Source organism: Marmota marmota, unplaced genomic scaffold, assembly GCF_001458135.2.
Source record: "Marmota marmota marmota unplaced genomic scaffold, marMar, whole genome shotgun sequence".
Taxonomy (NCBI): domain Eukaryota; kingdom Metazoa; phylum Chordata; class Mammalia; order Rodentia; family Sciuridae; genus Marmota; species Marmota marmota.
The window spans coordinates 2,869,535-2,885,109 of record NW_026000140.1 but is presented as its reverse complement, the minus strand read 5'-3'; the positions used below and the strand labels follow the sequence as shown (position 1 = coordinate 2,885,109).

At 35.9% G+C, this 15,575-nt stretch overlaps 1 protein-coding gene across 1 annotated transcript in view; it reads left to right on the top strand.

The window, feature by feature from the left end:
• The window catches only part of Ankrd17 (ankyrin repeat domain 17), a 117,299-nt gene that overhangs the window by 94,615 nt on the left and 7,109 nt on the right, over window positions 1–15,575 (top strand). Inside the window, exons 25-29 of the mRNA XM_048785747.1 lie at window positions 3,583–4,052; window positions 4,503–4,658; window positions 5,964–6,113; window positions 7,984–9,617; window positions 14,119–14,316. Of these exons, the coding sequence (XP_048641704.1) occupies window positions 3,583–4,052; window positions 4,503–4,658; window positions 5,964–6,113; window positions 7,984–9,617; window positions 14,119–14,316 (2,608 nt within the window). The remainder of the gene's footprint in view (window positions 1–3,582; window positions 4,053–4,502; window positions 4,659–5,963; window positions 6,114–7,983; window positions 9,618–14,118; window positions 14,317–15,575) is intronic.

Genomic DNA, 15,575 nt, shown 5'->3' with positions numbered 1-15,575 from the left:
AGAAAAAGGGGGCAAAAAAGAATAAAATAAATAAAAATACAGTAAAACACCTGTTCAAATTGATTTACATTGTATTATGTTAGATACAAATATTTTGTCATTTTATAGAAAGAACTTGAACATCTAAGATTTTGGTATCTGGAGGGTTGAGAAACTGCAAGAACCAGTCCCACACATAAAACAGGGGATGACTGCTATATTTTCCTAGCCATTCAGTGTTAACCAAGTAATTAGAATTCTATATCCCCTTGATTTAATTTAGTCTCTGCTTACCTGGGTAAATTTTTCTCCTTTATCCTCAGACTTCATCACCTCCTTTGCCTTTAATAAATGACTTTGTATCATACATTAGTCAAAAAATCAAAGCATCAGAAGAAAACTTCAGAAGACTTTCCTCTTTCTATCCACCCATTAATATTTATGCTTTCTACTATATATACTTCCTACCAGTGATTTGATAAACTTGATAACCAGCCCCTCTATTTGTTTACTAGATTCAATCTGGTTTCTCCTACTCAACAACATTGTTGTAGCAGTTCTCTTTTCTTTCTTCTGTATTATTTTCTCCCTTTCCTGGATCATACCCATCAGCATACAAGCTTATTTCTCCTTTTTTTTCTTTGAAGTACTGGGATTGAACCTAGGGTCTCATGCGTACTAGACAAGCTGTCTACTACAGAGCTACATCTCCACCCTATTTTATTTCTATTTTAAGACAGGGTCTTACCAAGTTGCACTCACCAGTCTTGAACTTAAAATCCTCCCTTTTCAATCTCCCAGTTACAGGCATGAAACATCACACCCAGCTTATTTCTCAAGTCTTAAAAAATCCTTCTTTTGACTCTCATATTTTGCCTCACCTTTAAGCTACAGACCTATTTCTCTGTCTCCCCTTGTACGTACATTCTCCTAAAGAGTCACCTATTTTGGCTATCTCCAATTATTTCTTTCTCTTGAATCTAGTTCTGCCAGGTTCTCACTCCTACAACTCCACAAAAATTGTGTTAATGGTTTCCATTGGATTGCATGTTGCAAAATTCAATAGTTACTTCTCCATCCTTATCTTACTGATGCTAATAAAATTTGATATACTCTCTTCTCTGGGCTTCTGTGCCATTTCTTGCTCTTGGCTTTTCACCTACCTGTATGGATATTCTTTCTGTATGTCTTCTACTGATTCCTCTTGTCACCTACCTTTTAATTGAAAAGATTCTTAGTTCATTATGTCCTTATCATCTTTATTCATTCCTTGTCTTTTTCTACTTCCTAACTTTAAATATGTAATAGCTGATTTCATATTTTTATCTTCAGCCCAGACCTCTTCTTTAAACTCCAATGTCATATCTAGCTAGCTACTTATTATGTCCATTTTGGTACTTAATTTAACATCTGAAATTTATATGTCCAAATATGAACTCCAGATCTTTGTCTACCAGAAACCTATAACTATCTTCTAATTGCACAGACCAAAAATCTTTGCGTCATCTTTGATTCCTCTGCCTCCTCTGTTTTGATTGAAAATCTTGTGGCTTGTGCCTAAAACTGTATACAAAACTCTTTAACCAGTTTTTACCACTTCTTCCCCTAGTCCAAATCATTAATATATAGTCTCTTACCTGTATTCTTTCAGTAGTCACATCTTAACTGCCAAATTGTATTACTTCTTTTCACTTTGTATTCACACTGACCTCTTTGCGGTGTTTGCCCGTGTTAACCACACCTTCCTTCTCTCACCTGATTATGCCTTCTATAAATCTCATTTGCTCTCTTAAATACTGGATACTCGCTCCCTCAACACACTCATTCTCTATCGGTACATAAATACACATATATAAAGTTGTAATTTTTTCTCTCTAGTGATCTCATTTAATTTATTAGTTTCACCTACCACCTGCATACATAATGCCTCTTAAATCTGCATCTTTCAATCCACACTTCTCTATTTCTGCTTGGTTTAAGGAAGTTCTGGGTTCCTTTGTAATCATAGCTTGGGATCTTCTCCAAGATAGTCTTCCTTAGACCTCTGAATTTTTGTCCCACTCATTGGTGAGCACAAAGGGTAAGATATACCAGATTATCAGAACATGAGCCTTAACATTAAAAAAAATTAGAAATCGAAGAGTAAATACCTCAAACTTTTAAAATATGATAAAACTCTAAAATACAATAATCTAGGCTGGAGTTATTGTGACCAGAGGACCAGCCCCCTCAGACTGAACTGTTTAATCCCTAAGGTACTTGTATACCTAAGATCCAGCCACAAATTCATATTGTGACTTACTCAGAGCCTACCACTTTCACCTACATCTGGACCAGTTGATTTTAGATCGAATCCTATTTTCTCATTTAAACTCTTCTCTATATCCTGGGGTGTTGTTAAGGCAGGAGAAGCCCTGAGCCCATAAATTTGAGATCAGCCTGGACAACAAGGCAAGACTTTATTAAAAAATCTGCTTGGATGCAGCAGCACACACCTACAATCCTGATAACTCAGGAGGCTTAGGCAAAGAGAATCTTGTAGTTTCAAGGCCAGCCTTGTGGGGATTTAGCTCATGGATAAAGTGCCCTGAGTTCAATCCAAAGTACCAGAAACAAAAAATAAAGGTGAGATTGTGTCTCATTCTTGATTTGATCTTACCATTTTAAAAATATGGTCTCTAGAGTAGTTTGAATATTACTTACATCAAACAATGAATTGAACTAGTTGNTAAAAAAAAAAAAAAAAAAAAAAAAAATAAGGACTGGGGATGTAGCTTAGTGGTAAAGTGCCCTTGGATTCAATTCCCAATACCAAAAAAGGAAAGAAAGGGGGAAAAAAGTATTAGTATGATCAACACACCTGTATTTTACCCGAATTCTTAAAACATTTTGGCACATGTTTTATCTTTTTTTTCTTTTTGAGCAGTATGCATGTCAGCTGTACATATTATATGAAATCATCCTTAAATACTTGAGTATTTCCCATAGAAAGAACATTTATAGCCATAATAACATTATTATACCTAAGAAGTTTAATAGGTATGTGATATGTACACATGGTACACATTCATGTTTCCCAAATAATCCCCAAAGCAAAAGTAACCCTCATAACTACCTGTTAACAGTTTTTCCTCCTCTATATGGAGGATTGAACCCAGGGATGCTGTCTACCATTGAACTACATCTCAATCCTTTTTTTAATTTATGTATTTTGAGACAATATCTCATTAAGTTACTGAAGCTGTCCTCAAACTTGTCATCCTTCTCCCTTAGCCTCCTAAGTTGCTGAACCAAAAAGTTGTACAACTATGCCCAACTTTTTGTTTTTGTTTTCTGGGGGGACAGAATTATACTAAAGTGTCCAGGATGGCCTTGAATTTGGTGATCTGTCTGCCTCAGACTCTTGAGCTGCTGGCATTATAGGCATGTGCTCCACCACATCTGTCACTACCTTTTATGCTTTGTGTAGTTATTAGGGGCATAGATCAATCATATCTACCTCATTACCAGCACATTCTTGAATAATGTCCAATAGTAATGAAATAACTCCTGGCTTTTTACTCTTTGTTTTTAAAGTGCTTAAGGCTAAATAGAACTTGCTAATTCACTATTGCTGCTTTCACAGAAGAGCCTGAAGTCTTGACCGAGCCTCCAAGTGCCACAACCACTACAACCATAGGTATATCTGCAACCTGGACAACTTTAGCAGGTTCCCATGGTAAAAGAAATAATACCATAACTACAACCAGTTCAAAGAGAAAAAACAGGAAAAATAAAATTACTCCAGAAAATGTTCAAATTATATTTGATGATCCACTACCAATTTCATACAGTCAACCAGAAAAGGTGAATGGAGAGTCCAAGAGCAGCAGTACGAGTGAGAGTGGAGACAGTGATAACATGAGAATTTCTAGCTGCAGTGATGAAAGTAGTAATAGCAACAGTAGCCGGAAGAGTGACAATCATTCACCAGCTGTGGTCACCACCACTGTGTCCAGCAAGAAGCAGCCATCTGTACTTGTTACGTTTCCAAAGGAAGAAAGAAAATCTGTTTCTGGCAAGACTTCAATAAAGTTAGTTCCATTTTTAATTTTTATTTTTTATAACACTTTACTGCTGAATGTGTTGGTAGAAAAAGTGAATTCACAACTTGTTAACTAAGAATTTTTCCTTGTGCACATTTTCAATTGAAAACAAAGCTGGTTTTTAGACTTTGTAATAATAGGATCAGATCATTTTTACTATGAAATATCTTTTTTTGTTGTTAAACTTAGCCCATGTATTAATTGTGTTTTTACAGGGATTATTGTAACTCAGTTCTGGTAAATTTGTCCCCTATATATCTTCTTAAAATTGGCTCTACATATTGTATGTTAAAACATTAAAAAGCAGTGAAAAAGGGTTCTGTTTGTTTACCTTATTTAATCTAAAAATAAATAATAAAATTATGTAGTAGACTACTACCTTTATCATTTAAAAATTCTATATCTGTATTTAAAATACTTTCCCTCCTTCTGTTAAAGATTGTCAGAGACTATTAATGAAGGGACCAGTAATTCTCTGTCTACTTGCACAAAATCTGGTCCATCTCCTCTTTCCTCTCCAAATGGGAAGTTAACAGTAGCAAGTCCTAAACGTGGGCAAAAGAGAGAAGAAGGATGGAAAGAAGTTGTAAGAAGGTGAGTTATTCTTTTTTTTCTCATTCGTTTAATTTGCTGTGAATTACAACGAAGTGTTATTTATAGTTAAATTCTTCCTACTATTCCCAAAGTTGCAAACACACTCATGGTGCAAGAAGACAACCTTGCCATCTTTCAGATTAAAATTTAAAAACTTAAAAAGGTGGTTTTTTTTTTTTTTTTGGCCTTTTTTGCACTTTAATACTTAAAAAATTGAGGAAGGCCAGGTGTGATGGCACATGTATATAATCCCAGGACTTGGGATTATACCCTCTATTCTGAAGTAACTGAAGTGTCAGTATCAGTGTTCTCTATACAAAAGGAAGACTTTTAGTTCAGTGTTTCTATGTATATACCTGTGTATACTAAGAAATATTTAACTGCTTAGGAAATAATGATCACTGGCTGATTTCATGCTCTTTAGGGAAATAAAAAGAATTATCAAGAAACTTAGTCAAATGTATGTATAGCAGATTATATCTTTTTAAAAATATGACAACTTAATAGGCTATAAATAATTTATTTGTTCATTGAAACATAATTGACTATTTCCCTTGGTTGAGAATTATACTGTTTCTCTTGGAAGCACTTTTTAATTGATTTGTCAGGAATTTATATCCACCTTTATAGAACCTATTTAAAATTAAAATGTAAAGTCAGCAAGTATTAAATGGATATTGCTTTTCTTAAAAAAAAAATAGATTTCTTTTTCCTAACATTACTGAAGATTCTTTTCCAGTTTCTGTGCTTATGGATATTGTTTTAATGCATCTAGGAGAATACAGAGACACACAGAAGTAATGTCATTCCTTTTAGTCATAAAAGTGTGAAAGAAAGAATGAGTAAAAGACTAAAAGGAACCCACAAGAGGCCTTTCTTGACTCTTGAGATTAGATGCCCAGACTCATAAGTCTCTATGATGCCTTATAAGGACACTCATGATGTGGTATTGGGTTTTTCTTATTTGAGGTCTGTGCAGTCAGTATATGTGGACAGGAATCCTAGCCTGTCATATTCATTATTGGTGTTTGCGTTAGCACAATGCATGTCTACATAGTTATGTGAGAGTCAAGAAAGCCAAAAGTCTTTGATAACAAGATGGGAAGCTTAGGTAAAGCTGTCTGTCATTGCTAGTTGCCTTTTAATATATTCATCTGGAGTAAGAGTAGATATAAAAGACTTATTTAAGGGTAATCTATTTTCTGCAGAAAAACATTTTATTAATACTCTTTCCCTTTATTTTAATTACAGACACTGATATTAATGATTTATCTTAATTTATTTGCTTTTGCAATTTGTAAACAGGTCAAAGAAAGTATCTGTTCCATCAACTGTAATATCCAGAGTGATTGGAAGAGGAGGCTGTAATATCAACGCTATTCGGGAGTTCACTGGTGCACATATAGATATTGATAAACAGAAAGACAAGACAGGAGATCGAATAATAACTATAAGGCAAAATTTATCTCTTATGTTTTCTTTCTTTCTTTCTGTTTCATCATACTGTAGCCTAATGAAATATAACCATTTAAGTTTTTATTGGAACTTTGTGTTTAATAGTACACTTATCTTAAATAACAGACTATGTTTGTGTCTGAATAGCTTTAAAATAAAAAAACAATATTCTACGAAACAATAGGATGTATTAAGCTATATTAGATTACTTTAAAGTAAATCCAAGTTCCTTTGAAAGAGTTTCATGTTTTATGATGGCTGTTACAAATTTGCTTGTGGGAGGCAGATGTACTTTTGCAGTGTATCATAGGGCCAATAGTTGTAATGTACTTATAAAATAAGGAGGTAGTTAACCATCTCTGTTTTTTACTCATCCTTCTTTCTTCTTGTTTTCCCTCTGCTGGAATAGTTGGGTAGCCATAACTTTGCCCTGACTAAAGAGGGAAGCAGATACTCTTTCTGGATAGCTTCTTCCTTAGGTTTCTGTAAGACTTTTATTACAATCAAATGTTTCCCTTAACATACAACATTAGGGCTTGATGTTATTATAGTCGTCATTTGTACATAATATAATTTGGTTCAGTTTCATTCCCTAAATATCCCCCTTCCACTCTTCTCCCTCATTCTCCATTCCCCCCATATTTTTCCCCGTTTTCTTTAGTTTCCACATAGAAGAGAAAACATGGCCCTTGACTTGCTGAATCTGACATATTTAGCTTAATATAATACTTTCAAGTACCATCCATTTTCCTGCAAGTAACATAATTTTGTTTTTATTTATAGCTGAAAAAAACTCCATTGTGTATATCTATCTATTTTTAATTTGCCTTTTTAAATTAATCCATTGTTGTAATGGCTAGTTCCTAACTTGAGCATTGTGAATTGCACTGCTGTAAATATGGATATGCTATATCACTAGAGTATGCTGACTTTATTTCTTTTCTATAAATACCAAGGAATGGCATAACTGGGACATATGGTGGTTCCATTCCTATTCTTTTAGTAATCTCCATACTGATTTCTATAGTCCTCACTCATTTTTGAGATCCTTTCCCAGAGGGATTATAATAATTATCCTACTAACAGAGAAACTACTAGTGAATGTATAGTAAATGAGGTCATCTTAGTCATCTTAGATACCAGGATTTAAAAGAAAGACTTTGGGGGGGGGGGGCATTCCTGAAAATTGAACTCAGGGCCTAAAATGTGCTAAGCAAGTGCTCTACTGCTGAGGTACATCCCCAACACATATTTTCTTAGTTGGATTGTTTTCCATGTATTACTTTTAGTTATTTATTTTTGCAGTGTTAGGGATCAAACCCAGGACTTTTCATATGCTGAGCAGACTCTGCTCCTGATCTACAGCCCTTGTCCCTCTTGTATTATTTATAGTACTGATCATACAGCTTACATAGACTTTTATATGCACGAGTTTTCCGAACCATAATGTATTTTACAGTGGGAAAATGATTTCTTATTCTAAGGAAACAATATTAAAATTAAGTTTTAGAAATAATTCAATCATGGCCGGCATTGTGACTCAGTGGTAGAGTGCTCACCTAGCATGGGTGAGGCACTGGGTTCGATCCTTAGCACCAAATAAAAATAAATAAATAAAAATAAAGGCATTGTGTCCACTTAAAACTTAAAAAAATAATAATAAAAATAAATAAATCACTCATTCCTCTGACACATATAATATTAATTCAGGACAGTTTATTGCTTTATTTGGAAAATACTTTGGTCAGAAGATTGCTTTTTAACTTTTATCTGTTCTCTGTATATATGTATATTAATTGCATGTAGACTTTAATATTATTAGTAAATAGAAAAAATTAGACCTAATAATTTTGTTTTGGTCAACATACAGGGGTGGCACTGAATCAACAAGACAGGCAACTCAGTTGATCAATGCTCTCATCAAGGATCCCGACAAAGAAATTGATGAACTTATTCCAAAGAATCGTTTGAAAAGCTCCTCAGCAAATTCCAAAATAGGGTCATCAGCACCTACCACCACTGCTGCTAACAGTTCCTTAATGGGAATTAAAATGACGACTGTAGCTCTGTCATCAACATCTCAAACTGCCACAGCACTCACTGTGCCTGCAATTTCTTCTGCATCTACTCACAAAACCATTAAAAACCCAGTGAATAATGTGAGGCCTGGTTTTCCAGTTTCTCTTCCATTAGCATATCCTCCTCCACAGTTTGCACATGCTTTGCTTGCTGCTCAGACTTTCCAGCAGATCCGTCCACCACGGTTGCCCATGACCCACTTTGGAGGTACTTTTCCACCAGCTCAATCCACTTGGGGTCCTTTTCCTGTCAGGCCTTTGAGCCCTGCCAGAGCTACTAACTCGCCTAAGCCTCACATGGTGCCTCGCCATAGCAATCAGAATAGCAGTGGTTCTCAGGTGAATTCAGCAGGTTCTTTAACTTCAAGTCCAACAACTACAACCAGTTCATCAGCTTCAACGGTGCCTGGTACATCTACAAATGGTAGTCCAAGTTCACCTTCTGTCAGAAGGCAGCTTTTTGTCACAGTTGTGAAGACATCCAATGCCACCACCACAACAGTCACAACCACAGCAAGCAACAACAGCACTGCACCCACAAATGCCACATATCCTATGCCTACTGCCAAAGAACACTATCCAGTATCATCCCCATCTTCCCCATCACCACCAGCCCAGCCAGGAGGGGTTTCTAGAAACAGCCCTTTGGATTGTGGATCAGCATCTCCAAATAAAGGGGCATCTTCCTCCGAACAGGAAGCAGGTAGTCCACCAGTAGTAGAAACAGCAAACAATAGACCTCCAAACAGCAGCAGTTCTTCTGGGAGTTCATCAGTTCATTCTACTCAGCAACAGCCTCCGGGATCTGTTTCCCAGGAGCCAAGACCACCTCTTCAGCAGTCTCAGGTTCCTCCCCCGGAAGTTAGAATGACTGTTCCTCCTTTAGCAACAACAAGTTCTGCTCCAGTGGCGGTGCCTTCTACTGCCCCAGTGACTTACCCTATGCCTCAGACACAAATGGGATGCTCCCAACCTCCTAAAATGGAAACCCCTGCTATTAGACCACCCTCTCATGGCACAAGTGCTCCTCACAAGAATCCAGCTCCAGTGCAGAATTCATCTGTTGCAGTTCTCAGTGTCAATCATATCAAAAGACCTCACAGTGTTCCCTCCTCTGTCCAGCTACCTTCAACCTTAAGTACACAAAGTGCTTGTCAGAATTCAGTACATCCAGCAAATAAGCCTATTGCTCCCAATTTCAGTGCCCCCTTACCATTTGGGCCCTTTAGCACATTGTTTGAAAACAACCCTACTTCTGCTCATGCCTTCTGGGGAGGATCTGTTGTTTCATCTCAGTCAACACCAGAATCTATGCTATCAGGAAAGTCTTCATATTTGCCAAATTCAGATCCTTTACATCAGTCTGATACTTCCAAAGCTCCAGGTTTTAGACCACCATTACAGAGACCTGCTCCAAGTCCCTCAGGTGAGTTTCTATTTTCTGACATTCTGCAGCTACTCACCGAGGTGATAGGAAAACTCTTGATCATTTTATAATATTTTAATTCTATGGCTAGGCTATGTGGATAGAGGTTATAGTTAATGTTTGTTTTCTTTCTGGATGCTGGTGATTTAACCCAATATCTCAAGTACTCTATCGCTGAGCTGCAATCAAACAAGATTGTTTTATTCAATTAAATCAAATGCTGTTGTGTTGTGTGCATCTAGCATACTGTTTTTTTTTTTTTTTTTTTTTTTAAGCCTTTGAAAACTACAGTAGATTTTATCTTGAATTTCCCATATATAAGTTTATCAGGTCAATTTTTCTCTCTCTCAAAAAAAAAAAAAAGTCTCTTGTGTTCGAATTAATAAGGTAATGCTGCCAAAACTTTTATTTCAAAAACCAAATAGCTAACAAGAAATTTTTAAAATTTGGTTTCATTTTTCCTTTCAGTTTTGTTTCTAAAATAATGGGAAAATGTAGGGCTAAACAGTCTAATAATAGCCTAATAAATAGCCTAATAATAGCCATATGTGCTATTTAAATTAATGAAAATTAAATAAATTTAAAAATTCATCCTCTTAGTCAAGCTAGTAATATTTCAAAGGCCTAATAAGTACTTGTGGCCAGTCCTCCCACATTGGACTGCTGCAGAGATGTAGAGCATTTCCATTGTCACAGAAAGTTCTATCAGACAACACTGATATTTATAATTTATGGAGGATCTAAAATCCTGTGATTTTAAGCTATTTTTTAAAAAAAGTTTTTACTTCAAATTTTTTTGGGTTTATAATAGAATTTTTATATAATTCCTCTAGCTTCCTGTACGTAAATAAACATCTAAGACTCTGTGTGTGTGTGTGTGTCCATTTGTGTATGCTTGTTTACTGAGAATTGAATGCAGAGACTCTACCACTGAGCCACACCCCCAGTCCTTTTTATTTTATTTTGAGGGTCTTAACTTAAGTTGCTGAGGCTACACTGAAACTTGTGATCATCCTGCCTTAGCCTCCTGAGTCATTGGGATTACAGGTGTGCTCCATTGCTCCTGGCATGTAAACACCTTATATAAACATGGTACCTTTCCCAGAATATCCGTACAGTACTACTAACTAGACTACAGATTTCACCAGTTTTTCCATTAATATCTTTTTTTCTTTTGTAGAATCTAATCTAGGATACCCAGTTGGATTTAGAGTTATTGTGTTTTTATTATGTGCATTTCAAGTAATGAAAGAAAATTCATGTGAGAGATTGACACACAATGGCCTGTGGGCCAAATTTGGCCTATTGCCTGTTTTCACATTTTTAAAATTTATTTATTTACTTACTATCCCTATATTTATTTAAATGGAATCATGCTTTGTTGTCCATCCTGGGCTAAAGTGGTCCTTCTACCTCATCTTTCCCTGAGAGCTTTTGTGGAGATTCTACCAGGGAAGCACAGCTACTCCATATACCCTCAACTGAGGAACAGTCCTCCTCTATTGGGGAAGGTTGTCCTCTTCCATTGAGTGTGCAGTTTCAGAGAGACATTTTCTGAAAAGCACTACAGGTGCACAACATACCTTGCTAAAAATTGTTTTTAGAAAGAATAATATGTGATTCAAATTTCAGTGTTTATAGATAAAATTTTATTGAAACACAGCCATGCCCCATTTGTTTGCATATTATATGATTGATTTCACACTATGACAAGATTGAATAGTTGGAAAAGAAGCCATGTGGCCTTCCAAGCCTAAAATATTTGGTAATTGGTGAGGTTTTTTTGTTTATTTGTTTGGACTTTTTGTTTATTTGTTTTATTTTGTTTTTTCAGCACTGGGTATTCAATGCAGGGCCCCACACACGCTAGGCCAGCACACTCCACCACTGAGCTATATCCCCAGCCCTTTTACAGGCATGTCTTTTACAGAAAAGCTTCCATGTTCCATCTTTATTTTTAGAGATACAACATTCTAGGACAAAAATTTTCAGATTTAGTAGGAACTCTGTTATTTTTACCTATTTCTGCAACATGTAATTGTAAACAACATGATCAGTAATTTTTTTTTTTTTTGGCTGGGGGTTGATTCTGTATATACTTTAAAAAAAAACAATTTTTCTTGTTTACTTAAACAGTGTCCTTGTTTTAATTGAATTTTAAAGGGATATGATATGCCAGTGCATGGAACGCTTTTAAATTTCATTTTTATGACAGAATTTATTCTTTGTCAAAAATACTTTGTCATTCCAAAAATTGTGATAATCTAGGCGGTATATTTCAAAAGGCTAGAATTAAGATTCAGAGAACAAAGAAATCAGTTTTTATTTTGTAAAAAGCTATGCAAAAGCTGGGTGTGGTGGCATGCAATTTGTAATCCTAGTGACTGGGGAGGCTGAAGCAACTTAGCAAGACCCTAAGCAATTTGGTAAGACCTGTCTCAAAATAAATAGATAAAAAGGGCTGGGGATGTGGCTGAGTGGCTAAGCACCCCTGGGTTCAATCCCTGATACCAAAAAAAAAAAAGAAAGAAAAAGGCATGGGGTGGGAGTGGGGAACAGCTTTATAAGAGCAGAAGTTGATTAGAGTTAAAATTAGCGTTGAAATTTAAGAATTTCTCAAAGGAGAACATTGCTAGAAGAAGGTCATTAGTTAAAAATTTTATTCTTTATTGCACAGGAAATGCCTCTTAAGTTTTTTTTTTAACATCTTCCAGATACTAATTTTTTTCCTTCTTTTTCCTAATTCATTTTGCATTCCATTCTTTTATGCTTTCTTTGCTTAACTGTTTTTTTTTTTTTTATTCAACTATTTGAAATCTATTTTTATTTTGAAAAACTTTTTTGGGGGGAATGGTATTGGGGACTGAACTCGGAGGCATTGGACCACTGAGCCATATCCTCAGCCCTATTTTGTATTTTATTTAGAGACAGGGCCTCACTAAGTTGGTTAGTTCCTCACTTTTGTTGAGGCTGGCTTTGAACTCACTATCCTCTAGCCCCAGCCTTCTCAGCTGCTGGAATGACAGGCGTGCACCACCGCACCTGGCTGAGAAACTTTTAAAATTGTGTGGGGGGGTGGGGGGTGATGGGGTTATACATTTTAAGGGAAAAAAATACACAGAAATGAGTACCTGTATATTCCCTCACTTTTATTATCTACTTATCAATGTCTTTTCAAACCCTCTTTTGTCTCTTTCCTTTCTGTCCTCTCTTGCTTTGCCTCTTAGGCCCTTCCGTGTTCTTCTTTCCTTCTTCTTTCCCCTCTTTTTATCCCTGTCTCTGTTTTCTTTCACTTTCTACCTTTGTCAAATCATGAGACGGTAGGTTCCCAACATTATGATACTTCACTCCATAGTGGGTTGGCTTCCATTCCATATTCCCAAAACATGCATTTATGCCTTCCCAGTTATGCCACTATTACTACCTTCAAGAAAATTGGAATCAATCATAGTACCTAACTCATAATACCATTATCCCAAATATATTCTTTATGAAGATTACAGGTGTGAACCACCACATCCTGCTGTCATGCAGTTCGTGATATTGAATCCTTTGAGGAGTCCAATTTTTCCACAAATGTTTTCAAATTTATCTTTTTTTTATTATTAGATTTAGACCAGTCATTTCCAAGAGGAGTATCACATAGGTGATATGTTTCAAACCTCACTCCGTATTATATTAGAAGTACTAAATGGTAGATTGTTGTGTTACTGACTGTGGAAACCCAAGCCACTTGGTTAAGCTGCCAACACCAGATTTCTTTATTGTAGAAGCATACCTTTGACTCTGTGGTTGAGGGATGGGGGGAGTAGCTGGAGAATAAAACTTAAATTAAGGCACTACTACATAGGTGCTCTCCCAGTACATCACTGTGGTAAGCCATTCTTATGTGGCCGCCATTAGAAGATGGCGCTGGCTTCCACTGTAGCCTGTGATAAACAACTCCTTTTATCGAGAGTTGGCGCGCAATCCCTTATCACCCTATGAGAGAGATCCACGTGGCGGCTTGGGATTGGGATGCGGGGGGCTTTATTAAGCTGTGCTTGGGTGTGTCGGGGGCGGGCGCTAGAAGATGATACATGACTCAAGGCCTGAATAAACTGCTGAAAGAAGAATCCTGTGTCGTGTTTTCCCTTGCCGGCGAGGGGTCGCGACACACCGCCAGACCCTTTCCTATAGATTTTTAAAGGTAGAAATTTAATTCCTTAACTTTTAAGCATGTTTAAATTACCAGTTGATATTATCAGTACTTCATAATAGCAAATAATAAATGAAATATTAAAATTAAATGTGAAATCATCCCCTTAATGATTTTTTCTTTTTATAGTTATCTTTATAAAATGAAGAAGTAACAGTGGTCTGAAAGAAGTAACCAAGGAGAAATTTTTTTAATAATTAAATAGTTTCAGATATATCTGTAGCCTCTTAAAATTTTGACTTTGTCTAATTCTCTCCTAATGGTAATAACTGTTATAAATTATGATGGTCTTCTCTTTTATAGGTATTGTCAATATGGACTCGCCATATGGTTCTGTAACACCTTCTTCTACACATTTGGGAAATTTTGCCTCAAACCTTTCGGGAGGTCAGATGTATGGACCTGGAGCACCCCTTGGAGGAGCACCTGCAGCTGCTAACTTTAACAGACAACATTTTTCCCCACTTAGTTTGTTAACTCCATGTTCATCAGCATCAAATGGTGAGTACTAATAGGTATAATTCCAAAAGAAGAATTGTATGTGTTCCTTTTTTTTTTTTTTTTTGATGGTGGTGGTAGGAGATACAGGGGATTGAACCCAGGGTATATAACCACTGAGCCACATCTCCAGCCCTTTTTATTTTTTTATTTTGAGACAGGTCTCCCTAAGCTGCTGAGACTGGCCTTGAACTTGAGATCCTCCTGCCTCAGCCTCCCCAGTTACATGCATTACAGGCATGTGCCACCATGCCAGATTTTTTTCTTTCATCTTGGTGCTGTGATTGAACCCAGGGCCTCCTTATATAACTATATTGTTGATACATTGTCTTTGATGCTATTAAAATTGCTTCATTGCAACATTCCAAGAACTTTTTAGTACAAAAAAATTAAAAGCTCTAGAAAAATTGAAAGAATAGTTCAAGAAACTCATATTTCCTTTACTTGAACTAAAGATTTCATTACATTTATTTTCCCTGTTTGCTTTTTTGTTGCTGTTTTTTTAAATTTGAAAACACAATTAAGATGTAGATATACTTCATACCTAAAAACAGTGCATTACTTAAGAATTAGGACCTTTTCTTAAACAACTACAATATTATTGCCAAATACCAAATAGATTAATAGATTAACATTCAGATGCAATTATATAATACTAATTCACTACTAATCTTGATACACGGTCCATGTTCAAATGGTCCCAGATCCAAGATTCAGAGCATGATTTTTTTTAATTTACATTCTTCTCCTAAAAATGTTTCCCAAAACTGTATAAGCTTAAGGCCCCACAAAAACCTAGATCTGCCCTAATCTCTAAAACCTATTTTTTATCTACTATATCAGTTTGTTTATTTTATAATAATATGACTCAGAATTACATTTTTCTTTTTTTATATTAAAGAAATTATGAGAGACGAGAAAACTATTTTAGTTAGCCCCTTTTCACAGCAAAGAATATAGGTCCATCTAAAGAATCCCAAGGAAAATGATGTTATAAGGCTATATGGGATCATTTTTAGAACCATCCAGGACTTAAAAGTAGCTATGTTCATATCCCCTCCCTCTCCATCTACCATTGTCTTTTCCTGTGAGTCTTTTGGTTTGGTTTTTTACTGATTTTGGCTTGAACTCTGTTAGATGTGAATATAGCGGCTACTCCTACTTGCTTTCGAATTCTATTTGAAATATTAACCCTTTTGCTTGCAGTCTGTGTATGTCTTGGCATTGAGGTGAGTTTCTTGTAGGCAGTATATCATCGGGGG